Genomic DNA, 18611 nt, shown 5'->3' with positions numbered 1-18611 from the left:
AGCTTTGTTTCACTGCATTGTCTGCCACAAAGTGAATACAGTTTATGTCTCTCGTGCTGCTTGGTGGACTGTATCTTATCTGTAAAACAGCATATGCAGCTTGAAATCACAGTGAATAAGCCACATGGTAGCTCCACTCCGAAGTCCCTGAGGGACTCCAGTTCAGGTCTGAACTGTGATAGGAATTGACATGGTTTGATAGTGCAATGCAGCAATGCAGCTTGGCTTTACTGAGAAGGTGAGGGAACTGGGAAGGCAGGAGTTCTCACTGGAAAATGTTCGGTCTGGATTTTCACATAGCTGTGACATGCATCTGTTGGGATGCAGGAGAAACAGAGAACTGGGATAGTTCTGGGATAGAACTGGAACTCACTGCCTAGCTAGCAGTGAGGCCATGCAGGTGCCAGTTTTTAGGTCTAGGGTACACCATCTGAGGCAAAGACAAGCTAAGAAACACTTGAGTAACCAAAGCCAAGAGCGTGTAAGGCACAAGTCACAGTGGTCAGAACACTGGAGTAAGCGAGTGCAGGGTTGTTAGCACACCAGAGGGAAGTGGCTGCCAATGCCACCGGTGTCCTGCCCTAGGTGTGTGCTCTGTTGTGTGGTATCAGCTTACTCGTCCCAACCTGAAAGAACTAAAACATCACAGGGACAGATGGCCTGTCTGGTACAGTCTGCCCCGTGATGCAAGGTAAGGGAAGGCTCTGTTATCAGAGACAAAGGCTTCAGGGCCAGCCCATCCATCTCCTGCTCCCCACAGCCCTGTCAGAGTGGAGACTGGCAGACACAACAGGCACTGAAAATGAGAGGCCTCTCCCAGGACTAAGACCTTGGAAAAGGGGTTGAACTGACAAGGAACATCACATTACCAATTCAAGTTAATAATCTCTAAGATTAATTTATGCATGTTCAACAGGCACCAAACCCATCATCTGAAATACTTACCATTGCTGACATCTGATTTATCAAGCACTCCTCTTTGAAGCACAGGCATGCCATTTCATCCAGCTGCTGCTGATGAGCACGAATTACAGTCTGTCTGATTAACAAAAAACACACACTGGTTAAACAGCCTGTAGTGTAATCACTGCTTGTAATCACAGCTGGCCTCAATAAACCTTCAAGAAAGAGGAATACCCCAGAGGAAGCCTTGCTGTCCTGGCACTCAGGAAAGGCACACCAGTGCTCCATAAAGTGCATTGGAGTGCCCTGATCTGGGTTTCAGGATGAACTGGGTGACTGAGGGCTGCCCACAGAGGAGTGACCACAGCACTTCCTTAGCACAGGCAGCATACAAGAGATTTTTACTGTAGGAGAATCAAGGAGCACAACAATGATCTAATTAATTGCTGAAGTGGCTTATAACCAAGAGTCTGTAAGTAATTTCAGGGAGAAGCAGGCCAAGTAGGAATGCAGTGCTGCTGTTGATTCCTCTGAGCAAGTCTCACTGACCAACAATGTATTTTCAGTCAAGGGAATGCAGTCCAGTCCCTGGGAGCTGACAATGGAAGCTCAGAGTACTCAGAATCTTTATATTTACATCTTCTGTGACTGCCCAGCTGCTCTAGCAGCTCTTCTTTTCATTAATGGAACGGCTACAACCTGATTCTTCATGGAAGGTTTTGATGTATTTTAGGTACATTACAGCTTATGGTAAGCCAATTAATTACTGTGAACTGCAGTTTATATTATAATATTTATTCCTCTAGCATTATCTTAGAACCTCTAATAGCATAATTTGCTTCCTGTAAGATTTTTAAATATCACTAAATAACAAGCAACCATATATTTTTAAGATAATTACTATAAATTATGAATAATCTTACAATTATTTAATAGAATGATTAACTGTTGGTTTTTTAATACATATTTACATATGATATACAAATAAAGGCAAATGTATCACATGTCCAGAATTTCTAAGCTTTATTACAAACTTCACAATGAGCAAGACTTACTGTGCCTTTTCTAGGGCTTCCCTCTGCCATTTCCTCATCTCTGATACAGCGCTTGGAGAACTGCTGCTGGACATGTGTAAGGGACACTTTGCATTTGCTATTGGCTTATTATCTTTGGTTGCAAATCCTGCATCTGCAGCAAAAGTCTCTTGTGTAAAAATACTCTGCTTTAACTTGGTTTTTAGCAACCCTGTTTCCTCATTTCCGAACGATGACTTGGCAGGGTCTTCAGAATGGGTGAGGCTTTCATCCCTCACTCCTGGCTTGGGCTGCAGCAGCAAGCTGCTCTCCTGATAGGGGGACTGGGCTGCATAGCTCTTTTCAGGTATTTCAGCATTTATTTCCTCATCGTGGGACTCTTGACTTGAGTTAGACTTCCCTGAATTACCACCATTGTTATGCTGATTAACATCAGCACCATGTCTGCCTCCCAAGTGATCTTTGCAGGGGGGGTCACTGCAAAGTCCCCCATCCTCTCTCTCTGGCCTGGGGACCGTGGATCCAGCTGTGGGTCCAGCTGTGGCTGTTTCTGTCGGGTCACGTCCAGCAAACAAATTGCGCCGGACTCCCTGCTTGGACGAATACAATCCCAGGTGGCAGCAGCACGGCTTCACACGGCCGCAGGTGGGTGGGAGCTGCTTGTGCTTGGCTTGAGGAGATGCCAGCAGGGCACAGAGCCTTCCCCCAAGGCGGTTCTGCTCCCCCAGCTCCAGCATGCTGTCAGTCAGAGATCTGCTCCTGGTGCACTGCCAGCTCTCGTCCTCAAACCTGCTCTGGATGTCACTGTCCAGCATCTGCTTCTCAGAGTGGGGCTCCTCTTGGCTGGAAGACGGTTTCTCTGTTTCAGCTGTGTCCTCACTATTGAGAGGGGACATGAGGGGAGGGGTCATGAGCTCGGAGGTGAATTCTGAGGAACAGCTGGAAGAAACACAGTGGCTAACTCCATTATTTTGAGCTTTCCATTTTACACCTCCTGCAAAGGCAGCCTTTTTATCCAAAGTGGATTCTTCCTTCTCCTTATGCTGGAGATCAATCTCTTTGCACTCTGGAGTTCCTGATTTCAACACAGGAGATACATATGGGCTTGAAGCATCCTTTGCTAGAGTTAAGGTGGCCTCACTGGAGTAAACAAGACATCTGTGTTTGGACTTGTACTCTTTGTGATCAGCTAGGAAATCCTTGCCATTTCTCCAGCTGCAACCAGGATCTTCCTGCAGGCAGTAAGGTTTTTCTGCAGTATTGCTTGGAGAGAATTCAACAGCTAAGTCATAGCTCCAGTCTGCAGAAGTATTGCTGCAGTCTGCATTTTTAATGGATTCCTCTGCCTTTGGGCTACCCTCATTACAATCCCAGCTGTCATCTAATCCATGATCTTGCATGGGTATTGCATATTTAAAAAATAAATCCTGTCGCTTTTGGCCTTTTTGCTCTTCTTCAGTTACGTGTTCTCTTTCATGAAGGAAAAATGAATGTTGACTGCATTTGCTGGTATTTCTTCTTTCCACACTCTTTTGATTACAGATAGGTGAGAAAGAATCTTCACTGAAATCACTGTCATCCAGATCTTCCAGCTGCATCCCCTCTTTGCTCTGCAGTTCAGTTGGAGTAAGGCTCAGCTCCTGCTTCACTTGAATCTCCTCAGGCTTGTACTGCATTAAAAACTTCTCAAGGGGTTGATAGTTCAATTTTTGCATTAGAATAGGGGGCTGCTGAAACTGTTGGTGATAAAGACGTAAATGCTCTTCCCTTTCCTTCTGAAACGGAGGCAGGTATGTCCAAGGCTCAACAGACTCTTTAGTGAAAGTGTTTTCCCATTCCTGTTCACTGTCGGAGGGCAGATTTCCATCTCCAAAGGCATTATCATCTCTAGGAACAAGCTGTTTCTGAACAGGTTGCACTGTCTGGACTTTCAGGCACTGAACAGGTGTTGTGTTTTGCATATACTTGTCTTGCTGGCCACTCTCTTTTGTTTCTGCTGTGGCAATGAAATCATTCACCAAGGTGCTGTTTTCAGTGTTGGGGGACAGATCATCATTTTTCTTCTTCAGGGGATTTGTTATCCGCAAGATTCCCTTAACTGGGGTGGTGTGGTGGAAGCAGGGAGTGCTGGTATTTCCTTTGTAGGCATGTTCTTTACCAATTCCCTTGGGGGTAGAGGTAAGAGGGACATCAAGTGGCTGGAGTGCTTCTGGATATGCCTTTGGTTTTGTAGCACTTGAGGGATGCTGTAGGCCTAGCTTCACCTTCTTTGGAGAGCTCTTTTCCCCAGGTGGCAAAGATAGGGTGCTTTGGACATGTTTTGGAGATAAATTTCCAGCTTTGCGACGCCTTTTTGTGAGAGGGGTAGGACATCTAATCCCTTTCTTCAGCTCTTTGACCCTGTAAAAAAAGAGGCTGGATTTAGAAGATGTCATGCTTTCAGATAAAAGCATCTTAAGAACAAATCAATGCTTTCACATACTAAGACTAAATATTGAATTCAACATCATGGTTTATCTTCTCTCTCTGATCTTCACAGATAAATCAAAACCCCTCTGACAAAATGCCAGGACTTTTGGACAAATCTATGGCAGTCTTTTTAAGTGCTTCCTTGAGCAGTGCATAACAGGTCAAGTGAGTGGAAATGGCCTCAGTTTCAATGCAAGGGGGTGGTATTTCCACACATAATAATGCAGCAGAACAAGCTGGTATTCTCCACAGCAGATCAGAGTCCCACAAGGCTCAAAGTAGGACTTTTGGAGTAGCTGAAGTGGGGATTCTTAGCTCAGGTGGCTGCTAGCACAGCAGGTGATGTGGACTGGACTGCACTGCTCCTGGATCAGACTCAGAAGTGCAACTGTGAAGAGCTGATTAACTGGTATCACCCTTTCCTTACCATCCTGACCCTCAGCTGTTCCCTCTGCTCCTCTTGCCCATTATGGTCTTTTAAGACCAGCATTGCACAGCCTGTAATTTACTTCCTTCTGTGTAGGAGGGAGGGTGAAGGACTTGCACACATTTTAAGTAGAATCATAATACAAAACTAAACCAAAATTTTTGAATGCCAAGGTCAGTAATCCTGCAGTTACAGGGCACACAGTGATATTTTCATCACTGAAAGCAGTCATCAGAAAGTACTTACAAGACCCAAAAAATTTTAAGACAAAATATAAGAGTTGGAATAGGAAACGATTTTATTAGCTTTGTAAAGATTCTGTTTCTTGCTTAAATCAACATTTTCAATACAACTAAAATAAAATGTAGTGCCCAAACATCACACATTCCTTTTTACTTTGTGATTTTCACCCTGGCAAGACTGAGTTTCACATCCTACCTGTCAGCATACCGCAGAGTGTTCAGGGTGTGCTCTGTAGCTATGTGGCTCGGTGAAACATTGGCTATCATACATGTCTTGGAATTGCCAATGAAAGAGTCCTTTAGCACCTAGGGTTCAAAGGAAAAAAAGTTGGGTTCTTATCAGTTCATGTCCTTTGCACATCCTGTACATTAGCAATGTCTACAAAAGAAATTTAACATGAAGTACTGTTTTTTTGGTTTTTTTTTTTTAATAAATGTAGTCCTCTTGTCTCAGTTTTTCTTGCTTTTATTTGTTTACAGTTTAAAATGAATACAAGTATTAATTAGGACTCTAAACAAGCCATTGTTCCAGATGCCTCAAGGGTGTCAGTATGGTTTGAGGAATAAAGCTGATGTTACAGCTGAAGTTGAGAAATATTGATGAAAGGGCCCAGGACAGTAACTGAACAGAAGATTTCAGACTGGAGGGGAGATGGATGGTAATTCTGTATGAGTCTGGAAGGTGGTGTTTGGGTTTTGTTTGGTTTCAGCTTTTGGCTTGTTTCTTTTTTTTTTCCATGCCAATCCCCACTGCTGGCTGGAGGAAATTTACAGTTGGCATTCATTCTGTGATTACCTTTAAAATTAAAATTTACAGAAGCTATGCTTTTCTCTCTTCCCCAAGAGAGGAAGCAGTTACTGAACTATGCCATCTATTTATTTATTTATTTGCTTTTTTGCATATTTCTGTCCTCAGCAGGGAAACTTCTCCTTTTGCTTTTCTGCTCATTTTACCTGAGTTAATTTGCTTTGCCGGAAAGGAGTATGCATTTGTTCCTGATCCAGCGCCCGAATGCATTCCTTTAGCTACCAAAAGAAAGAAAGAAGGGAAAAATAGATCAATCATGCACTGGCAAGGAACTCAACCACATCAAACCAAACCTACCCAGGTCCTGTATCACCTTTGACTCCCACAATGTGTTGTCCCTTGCAAGGTCAATTTGTGCCCTGCCTGATGGCTCCGTGGGCTTCACCAAATGCATTTAGCAAATACAGAGCTCCACAGAGCTGCTGCCTGCACCACATCTAGCTAGTCTGAAGCCAGACTGAGCGTAGGCAAGATTATGCTGCAGTTTGCAGGGCAGTTGTACTCAAAGGACAGAGCTTTTTGAGCTACATCTCTTATTTCCTTACTTCTGGAGATAGCTAATTACAGGATTGTCATGGTGATACTGCCATCAAGAATTTACAGCCTTTCTACATTCTACAAACTCCCACTGAAAATTATACTTATTTATCACTTTAACAGCACTTTATTAAAAACTGCACCAGTAACAAGTAAGAGATCAAACTGTAATTCTTTAGTCAGGCTCTCATAGTTGCAGCGTCTGAAAGTCTTCCCTTGAAAACAATGCAAATATTCAAACCAGCAATGGACTTCAAATCTTGTAGGTTTGAAGGTATGAAGAGAGTGTTATGATCATTGAGGCCAACACTAGGTTTTACAGGCTACAGGTTACAATGATTTATCCAACAATGCTTTTTATATTTAATTCAATCACTACTTGTAGAGTGTCCAGGTATCTTCTTAGTTTCACACAACACCAAAAATGTACACACTCCAATTTTACAGTTTCTTTTAAAAGAGAGTTTCATGGGCTTACACTCAGGAACCAGAAAATTGTTCAGGCTGGAGAAGACCTTCAAGATCAGACTTTTTTCTATTCAGGTCCCAACTCCCCGTGACACTCAGTTATTAATCAGCAAGTACTCAAGAAAGCATGAAGTACAGAAACATATCCACCTCACAGGCTACCTCCCAGCACAAACACTAATATTCCAGTGCAGGAAAAGCCTCTGTGCAAAGGAGCATCTACATTCCCTAAGCAGAGCATGCCAGCTCCTGTTTACAGCACACTAAGAGGTACAGTTGTGTGCACTGACTTCTGTACTCCTGGCTCATACTCAGGAACCTGTATCACCTTCAGCCTCACTGGGAGAAGCCCCCAGTCACCACTGAGCTTCAACTGTCTGCATTAAAGGAGGTGCAAAGCTTTCTGCTGCACTTACACTTACAGGCACTTCTGCTTTATCTTAGATGGCATTTTTCTGCTCCTTTTTTCCTCTTTGCCTGACTGTGGACACTTTTTAAAACAGTTTGCCTTACGAGTGCATTTCTTCCTGTTCCTTCCTCCCCACAAATAAATTGCTAGTTTTTATGGTCTTAAGTCCTTTATTCCTGATTTGAAAGAGAAGCCTGAGTTTAAGTGGTGAAAATAACTGGCAGAAACAGATGTGCTCTTATGAAACAAACAAGGCAATTCCAAGCTAGTATTCTTTAAAAGGGACAAAATCTTCTATACAAAATATGGGACACTTATTACACTACACCTAACATTCTCCTTGCTATGTTTACCTGTATTGCAGTAAGAATGGATTAAAAATACATAATTTTCATAAGGATAACTCTTCCTTCTTAAATTGTTTTTCAGTCATGAGATAAATTAAACTGAACACGCTTAGTACCTTGGTTATTTTTTCCTCTCCATGGAATACATACATACATTATTCTGTGGTTCACTTTCATCCTAAAAAACATGCTAGTAATTAAAAGCAAAACCTTCCCCAGACATAATAGTAGCTTACTGCTAAAAGACTTTGGTTTATTTCTGCTCCTTCCATTTTTGTTTGTCGATCCGTGTCTTTGGCATCTGCTGCCCTTTCACTGCCAGCCAAGTCAATGAATGATATCCTGGAAAAAAACAAAGTTGCATTTATCTTAAGGGCTTTTTTTTCCTCTTCTTTTTTTCTTTATTAAACCAGCAGGCTACAACACATGGCATCAGAAGAGTGATTAGAAATGACTACTTTTGAACAACAAGAAACATTCACTGGAAATATCTGAGATACCAAAATAAGCATAGCAGCAGGAACAGTGTCAGAGCATCTTAATATTAAATAATAGAAAGTGTAGTTATATGTGATGACAGTGCAACACATTCATCTGTCCAGATAATCACTGTGTTTGTAGTTCCCTAAGAAAACAGTTAAAAGAAATTTTCTTGATTTCTCCTTCCATGTAAGACAGACAACTGCCATGTCAAATGGGAATTTGAGACAATAGGAACAGAAATTTTCAGTGTAGCAATTAATACACTGAGCTTTCAGTGATGCCTGTCCTTTCTTTCTACAAAACTCCATTATTCCCTTTCACAGTCTCTAGCTCTGGGTGCCAGCTGCTGTACTGACTGTTGCAATGTATCTTTGTCTTTGTCCTTCCTCTTTTTTTGCAATGGCCCTGACTTCTTTTATAGGCTCATCTTGGCACCCTTTCCTCAGATCAGCTCCACCTGCCTTTCAGACACACAACCCCCCCCCTAGTCCAGATGCCACACCTACAGAACCTCTATACTTTTATTTCTAAGCCTGCCTGTTCTGTCTTCTCCTCTCTTCAGTGTTTGTGGCTCTCCCATTTTGCCTTGTGCTCAAAATTAGATCCTGGGCAAGAAGACTGTGTGGTAGCTAATGGAAGATTGTGTCAGCAGGATTTTGTGACACTTGGCAGTAATGCAGATGCACAGACTTTCTTCCTCATATCTATTTCTTGAGATTTAGTCTGGAGAAAAGATGACTGAGAGGAGGCACAATTAGTTTTTGAATACATAAAATGGATGCCACAAGAGTAAGTAAACTGCTCTTTCTGTCTGCTGCAGATAGCATCAGAGTCACTCAAATTATCAGGGAGGTTTATGTGAGGTACTCTGATTCTTCTGGCCAAAGGCAAAACATCTGTCATGGAATTATCTCCACCTGGGCTAGTCAGCCCACACTCACTTTGTAGTCAATTACAGGACAGAAATGCTTTGAGGGGCAAATGCATCTGACCTAATTTAGGTCACACTGCAGAGATCCCAGAGTGACAATTTCATTCTACTGACTTCAAAGGTGATGAGTTCACATGTGGGTATGTCCACTGCAGGCATCTAATTTAGCCAAATTAAACACTGAAGATGAGGGGATGGATTTGATTGTCAAACTCCTTCACTGGAAATTTGTACAAATGAATTTGACGAAGCTCTCATAGATGTGCCTAAAACATTCTCCCTGGAAAAAGAGACAGGACTGTGGAACTTCTCAAGTCTCTTTTAACCCTATCTTCTAATTTAACTCACACTTGTGCACTAACACCTCCTCTTTGTCTCTTGGATGTGCCTGGGTTTGACATCAGCACTGAGCACTTCTGCTTCTGGTCTTACCTTCCAGATGCCCTGTTGGCTGTGTCTTTAATTTGAATTTGGATGATGGCATGAGACCGAGAGGAATCTGAGTTAACTCCAGTAGCTCCTGTGCTACGTTCTTTTCCCCCCTTCAAAATCACCTGCAAAATAAGGGGGACATAATCCAAGTGAATTGTAAATAAAATCACAATCTCTCAGAAAGAGATCTTGTCCTCCTAAGATGAGGAAACATTGTGACAAATGGTTCATTCCAGCCTTAAAATTTGGTGCAAGGCAGTAGAGACTGGACCCCTTACAATATTTCTTTCAGAGCTTTGTGCATGGACTTGCTTGTAGTGACACAAAGAGCTTAAAGAGCACTCTGCAATTAAGAATCAGTTGCATCGCACCCTCACTCATTTTTGCAAAATATTCAAATTATAAAATTAAATTCTTTATTATATTGCTGGCATACATTTGTAGTACTATAGACACAACCTAAAAGACTCAAGAGACTGACTATTCTTGGAGTTCTTTTAAAATTTCAGTTTCTCTTGTAGGTGAGTACAGTTATGCACAAAGTCAAACAAAAGATCACGAACTGCCAAAACCTTTCTAGATCTCCAAAACAAAAGAAAAACAAAGCAAAAAATTATGCCAAAGTAAGGAACAAAGTTAAAAGATCAATTATACTCAGCACAACAATAAAATAAGAATACAAGGGAGGAAGGCAAGGCAGTAGGACAAAGGCTGCTTCAAGACACAAATCTGGATAATTCTTTTTTGAAAACTTTAAAGGACTGTTGCAGAAAGTCTAGCATTGACTGCAGCAGGGCATTCATAGTACAGTCACTAATTTCCTGTGTTGCAAGAACAAATTAAAATATTGCCTAGCAAAATCAATACATTCTCAGCTGATAGATGTGAATTATTCATGCTTTTCAGTGGCCAGTGCTTAATGAGCAACTTAACCAACCACTGCAGCTTCCAAGCTTTATATCAGTGCTAAGTGCGGATAATTTCTGAATCAAAGCCAACATTAATGAGTAGTGAATAATCAGGAATGTGTTCAAAGCTCTTTCCATATATCTGTTGCAGAATACTCAGAAGTTCTGAGTCAAGCCAGTAACATTTCTGCGTTCAAATGGGCCTAAAAATTATCTAATTTTTTCCCCCCAAGATATCTGTAAGAATTAAGTAATTTAATAGCTCTTCTGTGTGTGGAATGTGATAATACCAAGGAATTGTAAATCAACCATACAGTAAATTTTCAGTCTAACTTTCAGAAGCATCACCAGCTTGTCCTGAAGCTTGGAGTTAATGGAAAGATGAACAACTAAATTAAGTGCAATGTCAGTGGACAACACTATGACAATTTCAATGAGTCATTTACAATATCAGGCACTTCTAATTCACACTTTCTTATCAAAAAAATGAATTGAACTATGCAAAGTCAGGCTAAATAGAAAATAGATTTAATCAGCTTGCTTGGTGCAGGACAACACAGAAAATTTGGCAGTGCCCTTTCAGGGCTCAGCCAGGTAGGAAAGGAAAAACTGAAGCCTTGTTCATGGTGAATGTCAGCTACTGTTTAAAGATCTTAATTTTACTTGCCTGTTATCGTGCACACACATAAGCAGTATTTTAATCCTATTTCAGACAAATATCTCAGTCTTAAGTATTTTCTAATTTCTGTTTCTAATAGTTTCCAAATTTATATATTCTGTGCCATAACCATGTATCTTTTATATACAAAAATCTAAGTTCATTGAACTTCAAGATATGACACTGGGAGAAAATACATACCCAACTTTCAAGGTCCCTTACTGGGACACTATTTAACTTCTGGAATCCTTCCCTAAGGAATGGCAGCAGAAGTGACAGCTGTGAATCAACTGCTTGATATGTGGCTAACACAAAAACAGCTTAATGAAAAAAGGCACTTTTAATAGAGCCCAGGGGTTGCCACTTTGAGGGCCTTAAACAGGAACATACACTTGTGCTACACAGTAAATAATGTCTGTAAGTGACACACCTCACAGATCAGCAAATTGGGCTGCAGAAGACAAAGAATGAATCCCAAACATTACCTCCAACAGCTTATCTACAGAATCCACCTGAACCTCCCGAAGTCCAACTATCTGAACAACATGCTTGCCATCTTCTCTTGCAAAAAGTCTGAAAAAAGAGCACAGAGATAAATGAAATCTCAGAAAGCAGCAGTGAAAACACATGCACATGTGGTCTCTGTGCCTTGATACTGAGAAAAAGCAATCAAGGCTACTGACAGGGAAGAGGCCCTGATGTCATTAATTTATTTTCAGAGCTGAAGAGGTACCTCATTTACTAGTACCACTGACATTTCACTGCTAAAGAGACATTACCAGTGCATTTCTGCTAGTTCAAGAATATAATAAAGCAGGGAAGTAAATGACCACGTTTACATTTACATTACAGAGTTCCTGTGTCTCTTTAAACTACATCTCAGGCTCCTCTAAGTCCTCATCAGACTGTAAATTTTGCTCTGTTCATATTCTAAGGATTTTTTGCACCAGTTTTTAAAGCAGCTCCTACAGCCTTAGAGTCATATTTCAGCACTACCTCCAGAGGCTTGCTGGGCTGAGTCACTGGGCTGCCAGGCAAAGGTGCCCAGGGAGAAGGTGAGCAGACTCTGCAGACTCATGTAGGAGATCAACAGCATGTTGATCAGCATGATCTCCTACATCAGAAGCATGTAGGAGATCAACAGGATCTTCAGAGATTGGCAAGAGTCAAATCCCCAGTGGCACAGCAGGAGGGACAGCCAGAGTTTACGCTTGACCAGGGAAAGACAGGGACTCCACAATGGCTGACACATGACAGGTGTCCAAAGAAGTTGTGGATATCCCATGCCTGAAAACGTTCAAGGCCAAGTTGCATGGGGCTCTGAGCAACCTGGTCGAGTGGAAGTTGTCCCTGCCCAGGGCAGAAGGGGTAGGGCAAGATGATCTTTAAGGTTCCTTCTCAAAATACTCTATGATTCTAAGACAGGAACTTCTGGCCACAAGAAGCTTGTTTCTCTACCTATGGATGTTCAGCTTTTATCTTACTACAGTGTAAGGAAGAGCCTGAGCTTGTAACTCAAACCTAAGTCCTTATTTTTCCCCCAAACAATAAACCAGGAGTCCCTACCAATGTCACAATGTCTACTGTCAGACCTTGCATTCCTCCCTAAGTAGCTCCTTCAAACAACCCTAATTAAATACATAATATTTGATATAAATGCTAGTATGTTAAATGTAATCACATGAAAACAGTAAACGATTTCCAAACAGTAACCAACTGATTCACAACCATAGGCTTATAGTAAATCATGCTTTTATTTAAATACCTTTGCCTTCCATTTAGCAGGTCATAAAGCTGTCCGCAGTAGATCTCATAAAAACTGACCAAAACACTAAGATCCTTCTTGGATGGTGATGCTTCTAGGTACTTAAAGATGTCCCTGGCAGCCAGGGCGTAGAGTCCTGGGTTCCGGTGGTTCCCCATCATGGTGTAAGTCTTACCAGCACCAGTCTGTCCATATGCAAAGCAAGTTGCATTGCCTCTGTGGAGACAGGGTATTTGTTTAGTGCCACATCTGATTCATTCATATCTATTAAATAATATTCTGCAATGCTGGTATCTATCTGTAGTGGCCCCTTAGTAATGACGTTTGACCTGCTACTGTCTCTGGGAAACTGCAGAATGCTTAACAATGATTTCCAAGTACACCCTATGGAGATCTGATGTAGTACAAGGTGCTGGCCCTCTTCCTTTCTTTTCCTTTTTCTGCCCTCCTTAAAAAAAGGACTTTGTACCTGGCTCAGTACTCCTGGCAGAGAAATGGGTAAAAATGTACGGCTGCAGTAATCACAGTGAACAATTTCTTGCCAATTTAGATTGCAGATTGGTCTCACTATGGTGTTAGATTAAATGATCGCCAGCAGGAGGGATGGAAAAGTAAGGGGAAAGCTGGGAAAAAAATAGCATAATCTCTTCTGGTGGCATTACTGGATTAGCTCTAATGTGAATTGTGGCTTTAGTGACTATTACACAGCAAGGTACAAGCCTTATTCTCCGTTTTCACTTTCCTTTTCTCAAGAGCATGATATTCTGTTTATGACACTTGGAGATTTTCAGTAACAGAATTTGTTAAATTTTGTTAATTTTCAGCATGGATATGTAATCTTTCCCTTCAAAGATTAAAAGAAAAAGTAATAATATTCAAGTATATATTCAACAGATATATATATAACCTTGCATAGAAATAAGATGTCTCATGTAAAGCCACCATCAATTTTCCATTAATCAGGAAGTATGTAATTATGATTAAACCTCTAAGCAAATATAAATCAATAAAAATAAATCACAAGGTTACTCATAATTTCTATTACCTTATGAACTGTACAAATACATGCAAAAATATCTGTCAGTAGTGTCAGGAAAGAGGTAACACTCTCTCTTTACAGATGACAGTGCTCTGCCACACAGGAACCTTTTTTAGTGAAGACGAGAATTCAGAAATCCTGGGATGCATTTTTTAATTCTAGATTGACCATGCTGTCTCTTTGTTGCATCTGAGGTTCAATTTAACCTTCTTCTGTAACTGAAACTGAGATTTCTCACCAAGTGTGAATAAAGTTTACCCTGATTTATTTTTGTCCAAATTGCAATGATATTCTGAAAGGTGGAAGGTATGTGGCAAACATGAAATGAAGATACATTTCAAAAGATGAAAAGCATAAAGGAAAATTCAGGCAACACATAAAATTGGAAACCAGCTAGACAAAAAATAACAAATGTAAGCACTGATGCCCTACCCATTAAAAATATGCTGAATGAGTGGATAAGCTGTCTTCATATAAACATCGTGATTGCTACATGACTCCGCGAAGACTTCATCAAAATAAAAAACATGCTGCAAAACAAAGATAATCTTTACATAAGAATGAATATGTTTCACTTCCCCTCCAATTCTACTCAAAGGTAAAATGAAGTAACAGAAGCCTTTCCAGTGACTTCATATGGCTTTGGATTAGGTAGAGAGTGAACTAGCACACTTAATACGCAGCACAACCCATGTAGGAACACACCAATCAAGAGATTCAGAGCAGGGAAAAACAAAACAAAACAAAAATTCCTTGATTTCCCATCATTGTGAAGCATAACATACCAGAACCTTTTAACAAGACCAAAAAAAAGCTAATTAAAGAAAACCTATTCATTAAATGAATCAGCCTACAGATGTACTGTCAGACTGTAACAGTAAAAAGAACTGAGAGTCAACTCTTGACTCTCTCAAAATCAGTTCTCACTTGTGACTAAGTTGTGATTAATTGCCTCTGTTCTTAAGAAGTTTTGTGCCAGAGAAGAAAAAAGCTGTTCCTAAGCAAAGCTAGATTGTCTGAACTCAGTCAGAAGGGGGCAAGAAAAGCAAAACTTCCCACACTCCAGATCAGAATCAAAGAAGCAGGGTCTGTGGAAATGATGCAGCACTCTAAAAGGTGGCACATGAACTGGGCCTGAGAGAAATCCCAACTGAAATTTTACCAGACACTCCAAACAGTTGTTCCTAGGGCCCAGATTGTAAAAATAACACTCAGGAGAGTGAGAATGGCTTGCTGCCTCTACAAATTAGTTCTGTTCCTGGTGCTGTCAGTCACAAGTGAGAATTTGAACTATGACAGCATGAAGTATTTGGGATTAAGAGACAAAGACCAAAAGGGAACTTAATTTTCAAAAGCATTTGAGAAAAAAGGAAGGGAGGAGATGAGGGTGTATGTGATTCATTGAAACAGACCTACAGTGCTGAAACAGTGGAAAGGGAACTCCTCACTGAAGTACCCTGGAAAGCCATCAGCAGGCATTTCTCCTGCAGCAATGGCATGCAGCAGAGGGTTTATTTTGCGACATACAAAGAAAGTTGCAAAGAGACATACTTCAAGAGCTTAAAATTCTGGGCTCAGGTTTGCTGGCACAGTCTGGCATAAATCAGAAGCAATACAAATATAGACAACTCTGAGCTAAAAGAAAAGCCCACCATCTATTTCCATGTAAGAAATACTAACAGTCCTTTTCTGTTTTGCCTCATGAAAACTCTAAGCAAAATAAGCTTTACCCTTCCATGCAAGTGACGGGCCCATAAACACAACCTTCAATGGAATACATTACCTGTAAAATGTATTGTGTAAGATCAACTGCCTCCTTCTTCTCATGGAGAAGTAGGGTTTCTTCATCTTTCACTGTGATGATATTAATCTCCCCACGCTTCTCCTCCTTCAGGCAGAGAGGACGTTTTCGGACACATACTCTGATTTTTTCACTCTCTGTCCATGGAGTCTCTTTGTCCACAGTATTGGATCTACAACAATAGTGGAGGAACAGATTTTAAAATCAGGTTACAACAGAATCTAGAATATGCCTGAATGTGTTACTTTTATCAGAGAATGTTTCTGTCATTAATGTCTATCAAAAAATTCCGTAACACCTCATTTTGATATGGTGCATTTTGCATTTTTCTGATGCTTTTTTCCTAAGCAGACTGAGGCTTCCTATACACTTCTGCTAAAAGAATGGCTGTGTTTGTACAGCTACACTCCAGAACTTGTTGCTGGACTGACATATTTTCAGTTCTACACAAACATGAGATGGAAGCTGGAATAATATCCAAGTTAACGTAATGAAATTTAATCTTGCTGAAATTATTTGCACTCATGATTAGTCACTTAATCATGTACAACAGAAGTACAAATAGATCTTGAATAGGGAAAAGTACAATACTTAGTTGATTTTCCTCTCATGCTGGACTTTATTCTTAGCATTATAGACTGTCTAACTGGTCGTAAGTAAATGACTCAAACTGGCAAATGAGATAGTATCACCATGTTCCTGTTCAGCTCAAAAAAACTAATTAAAATATTGATCTTATCCTTGTCTCCCCTTTGGTCTTTTTTCATAAAAAGGTTATGTGGTTTCAGACCATAAACAAAGCTGTGATCTTATGTTTCAGCATTTTTACTTTAGTCCCCTTCCAGACACCTCAGAATGTCACTGAGGTAATTTCATGTTGCATTGATTAACCTGCTGTGTACAGCATTTTGTGAATTGAATAGGCTTAAATTAACCAAAATGCATTCATTACATCTCTCCCTTCTTCAAGCTGTCTTCAGCCAAATCAGTAACGATTTTCAGCCTGGATTTGCATTTTGAATAAGCAAGCCCCAACTTGCCCAAAAGCACTGTTTCTGCCACACTGTCCAGATACCAAAATCTCTTAGCATAGCAACTGAAAACTCATATATACCAGCTGTGTAATAAAGTGTAACCCAGAAGTTACTCAACATCTCATTAACATCCACAGGCTTGTGGTATCATTGCTGTTGTGTTCCATGATTCCACAGAAGCACATAAACTGCAGATTTAAATCTCAAGATGCAACACACAAGCAATCTTTACTTGTCACTAGAGTCCCTTTAATTTTAGTACAGCTTTCCTGTGCAGTCCAGGATCAGGCCCTGCATTTAGATAGAAAATTCTTTCGTTGGAAAAGAAAGGCAATGACACTTGAAATAAGATGCTTCATAAGCTGGTGTGAGCTTATGAATATCACTAGGCACCAAATGTTGTCCAACAAATGATCAGAGGCTCTGAAGTTTAATTCTCATGCCAGAGGGAGTAATTGGTGACCTGCAGCAAAAGTCTGTCGTGCTCTAAGAGCTTGAAGCAGAAAGGATTGCAATATTTGAAGAAAAGAAAAACTGAAAATTTAGAGACTCTGTTAATGAGAAAAAAGGAATAAATTCTCTCTAGTACAGAGGTACATTTTGTTGTGCATATTCTGTAAGGGAATAGAATGTATGCTAATTCTATTTGCCAAAGGTGAAGTCCATATTTCTTACTAACTCTTTTAAAAGAGAAATTGTATTTAATAATAAAATAATTTTTCATTACTAGGGAAAAGAAATCAAACAAAAGTCATAACAGATCATCAGAAATCTGACTAAATAATAGGTCAGAAGAACAACTACGTCTTTGCAAAATCAAGTTATTTGCACTGGGAAAGTTCAAAATAAATTTGAACATATTAAAAAGAGTTCTTTGTCTTTCTGCTACCTGAAATCATGTTGGTTTTTTTTTCCAATATTTCTCACAGATGAGACTAGATAAGCCTTCACCATGGTTAAATCACAAGGTAACATGGAAATGGATGGATTTAGCAAAGCAGTTAAGCACTAGCAAAACAGGAATCAAAAACCTGAGTGTAAGCATGCTCCTCCAAGCCTGCCTGAAATGCACAGCTCTCCAAACATGAGAAAATAAGTTGAGGCACATCAGGAGGAGGATGCAGAAAGCCCATGAGATGAACCATAATGCTAGGTGCAGAGGAATGTGTTTACAAGACCAGAAGAAGGAAACAAAGTGCGAACAATGAAGACCATGCCTCTGTTGCAGGATTAAAAACCTTTAACTCCTTTAGTTGAGCCATGATACATTTTTAAATTTGACATTATAAATCCTGTCCTTTAGCTGCACATTGGCTCAACTTCTAGAAGAGACAGAGAATGCACCCAGGTATCCATATATATTGGAGGTTAGTGCACTTCTCCAGAAGGTGGGAATGATTTTTTTTCCCAACCAAGGGGAATTATAAACCTTTATTATGCATTTCACAGTTTAAATGCTCTACTTACTATGTCACCTTAGTACTTTTCCGCAGCTGCAGCAGCATCTATCCTGCCAGGCACACACACTCTCAGTGGGAGCTGTAATTGACACCTCAACTCCACAGATCTTTTCCTGTACCAAATTTTTCCCTACAGCCTTCCAGACCAGACCTAACTTCATAAAACTACCTCTCTTCATTGCATTTTAACTACCATGACTGCATTGCAACAACCTAGATACTGGTATTACATGTGAAGACGCATAGATGCTCTGCTGCTGAATCAGGAAAAAAAATATTTGGTGCTTTAAAAATGTTGCCAGGGTAGATTTAGCAGTGGTTCATGATAACCACAGCCCCTCCAGTACCAAACACTGGAAAAGTATGGAAGCTACAGATCACATGCCTAAGGAGCAGCTGCAAAGCATCCCTCTCACCACCAGGTCTGTAACCCTTCCCAGCTGTATTCATTCCACT

The 18611-nt window shown here is 40.5% G+C and overlaps 1 protein-coding gene across 4 annotated transcripts in view; it reads right to left on the bottom strand.

Moving 5' to 3' along the window:
- The window catches only part of KIF24 (kinesin family member 24), a 29423-nt gene that overhangs the window by 4165 nt on the left and 6647 nt on the right, over positions 1-18611 (bottom strand). For all 4 annotated transcript variants that reach the window (XM_005530393.3, XM_088053953.1, XM_088053952.1 and 1 more), the window contains 10 exons: positions 15644-15833; positions 14293-14390; positions 12822-13037; positions 11542-11629; positions 9491-9612; positions 7881-7986; positions 6030-6101; positions 5272-5381; positions 1959-4337; positions 946-1039 (listed from right to left, as the gene is read on the bottom strand). In XM_005530393.3, coding sequence (XP_005530450.2) covers positions 946-1039; positions 1959-4337; positions 5272-5381; positions 6030-6101; positions 7881-7986; positions 9491-9612; positions 11542-11629; positions 12822-13037; positions 14293-14390; positions 15644-15833 — 3475 coding nt within the window. The remainder of the gene's footprint in view (positions 1-945; positions 1040-1958; positions 4338-5271; positions 5382-6029; positions 6102-7880; positions 7987-9490; positions 9613-11541; positions 11630-12821; positions 13038-14292; positions 14391-15643; positions 15834-18611) is intronic.

The sequence above is a fragment of the Pseudopodoces humilis genome, chromosome 4 (genome assembly GCF_049639895.1).
Source record: "Pseudopodoces humilis isolate 2021_Gansu_Grassland_sample_001 chromosome 4, ASM4963989v1, whole genome shotgun sequence".
Lineage (NCBI taxonomy): Eukaryota > Metazoa > Chordata > Aves > Passeriformes > Paridae > Pseudopodoces > Pseudopodoces humilis.
This window is presented reverse-complemented; position numbering and strand designations above follow the sequence as displayed.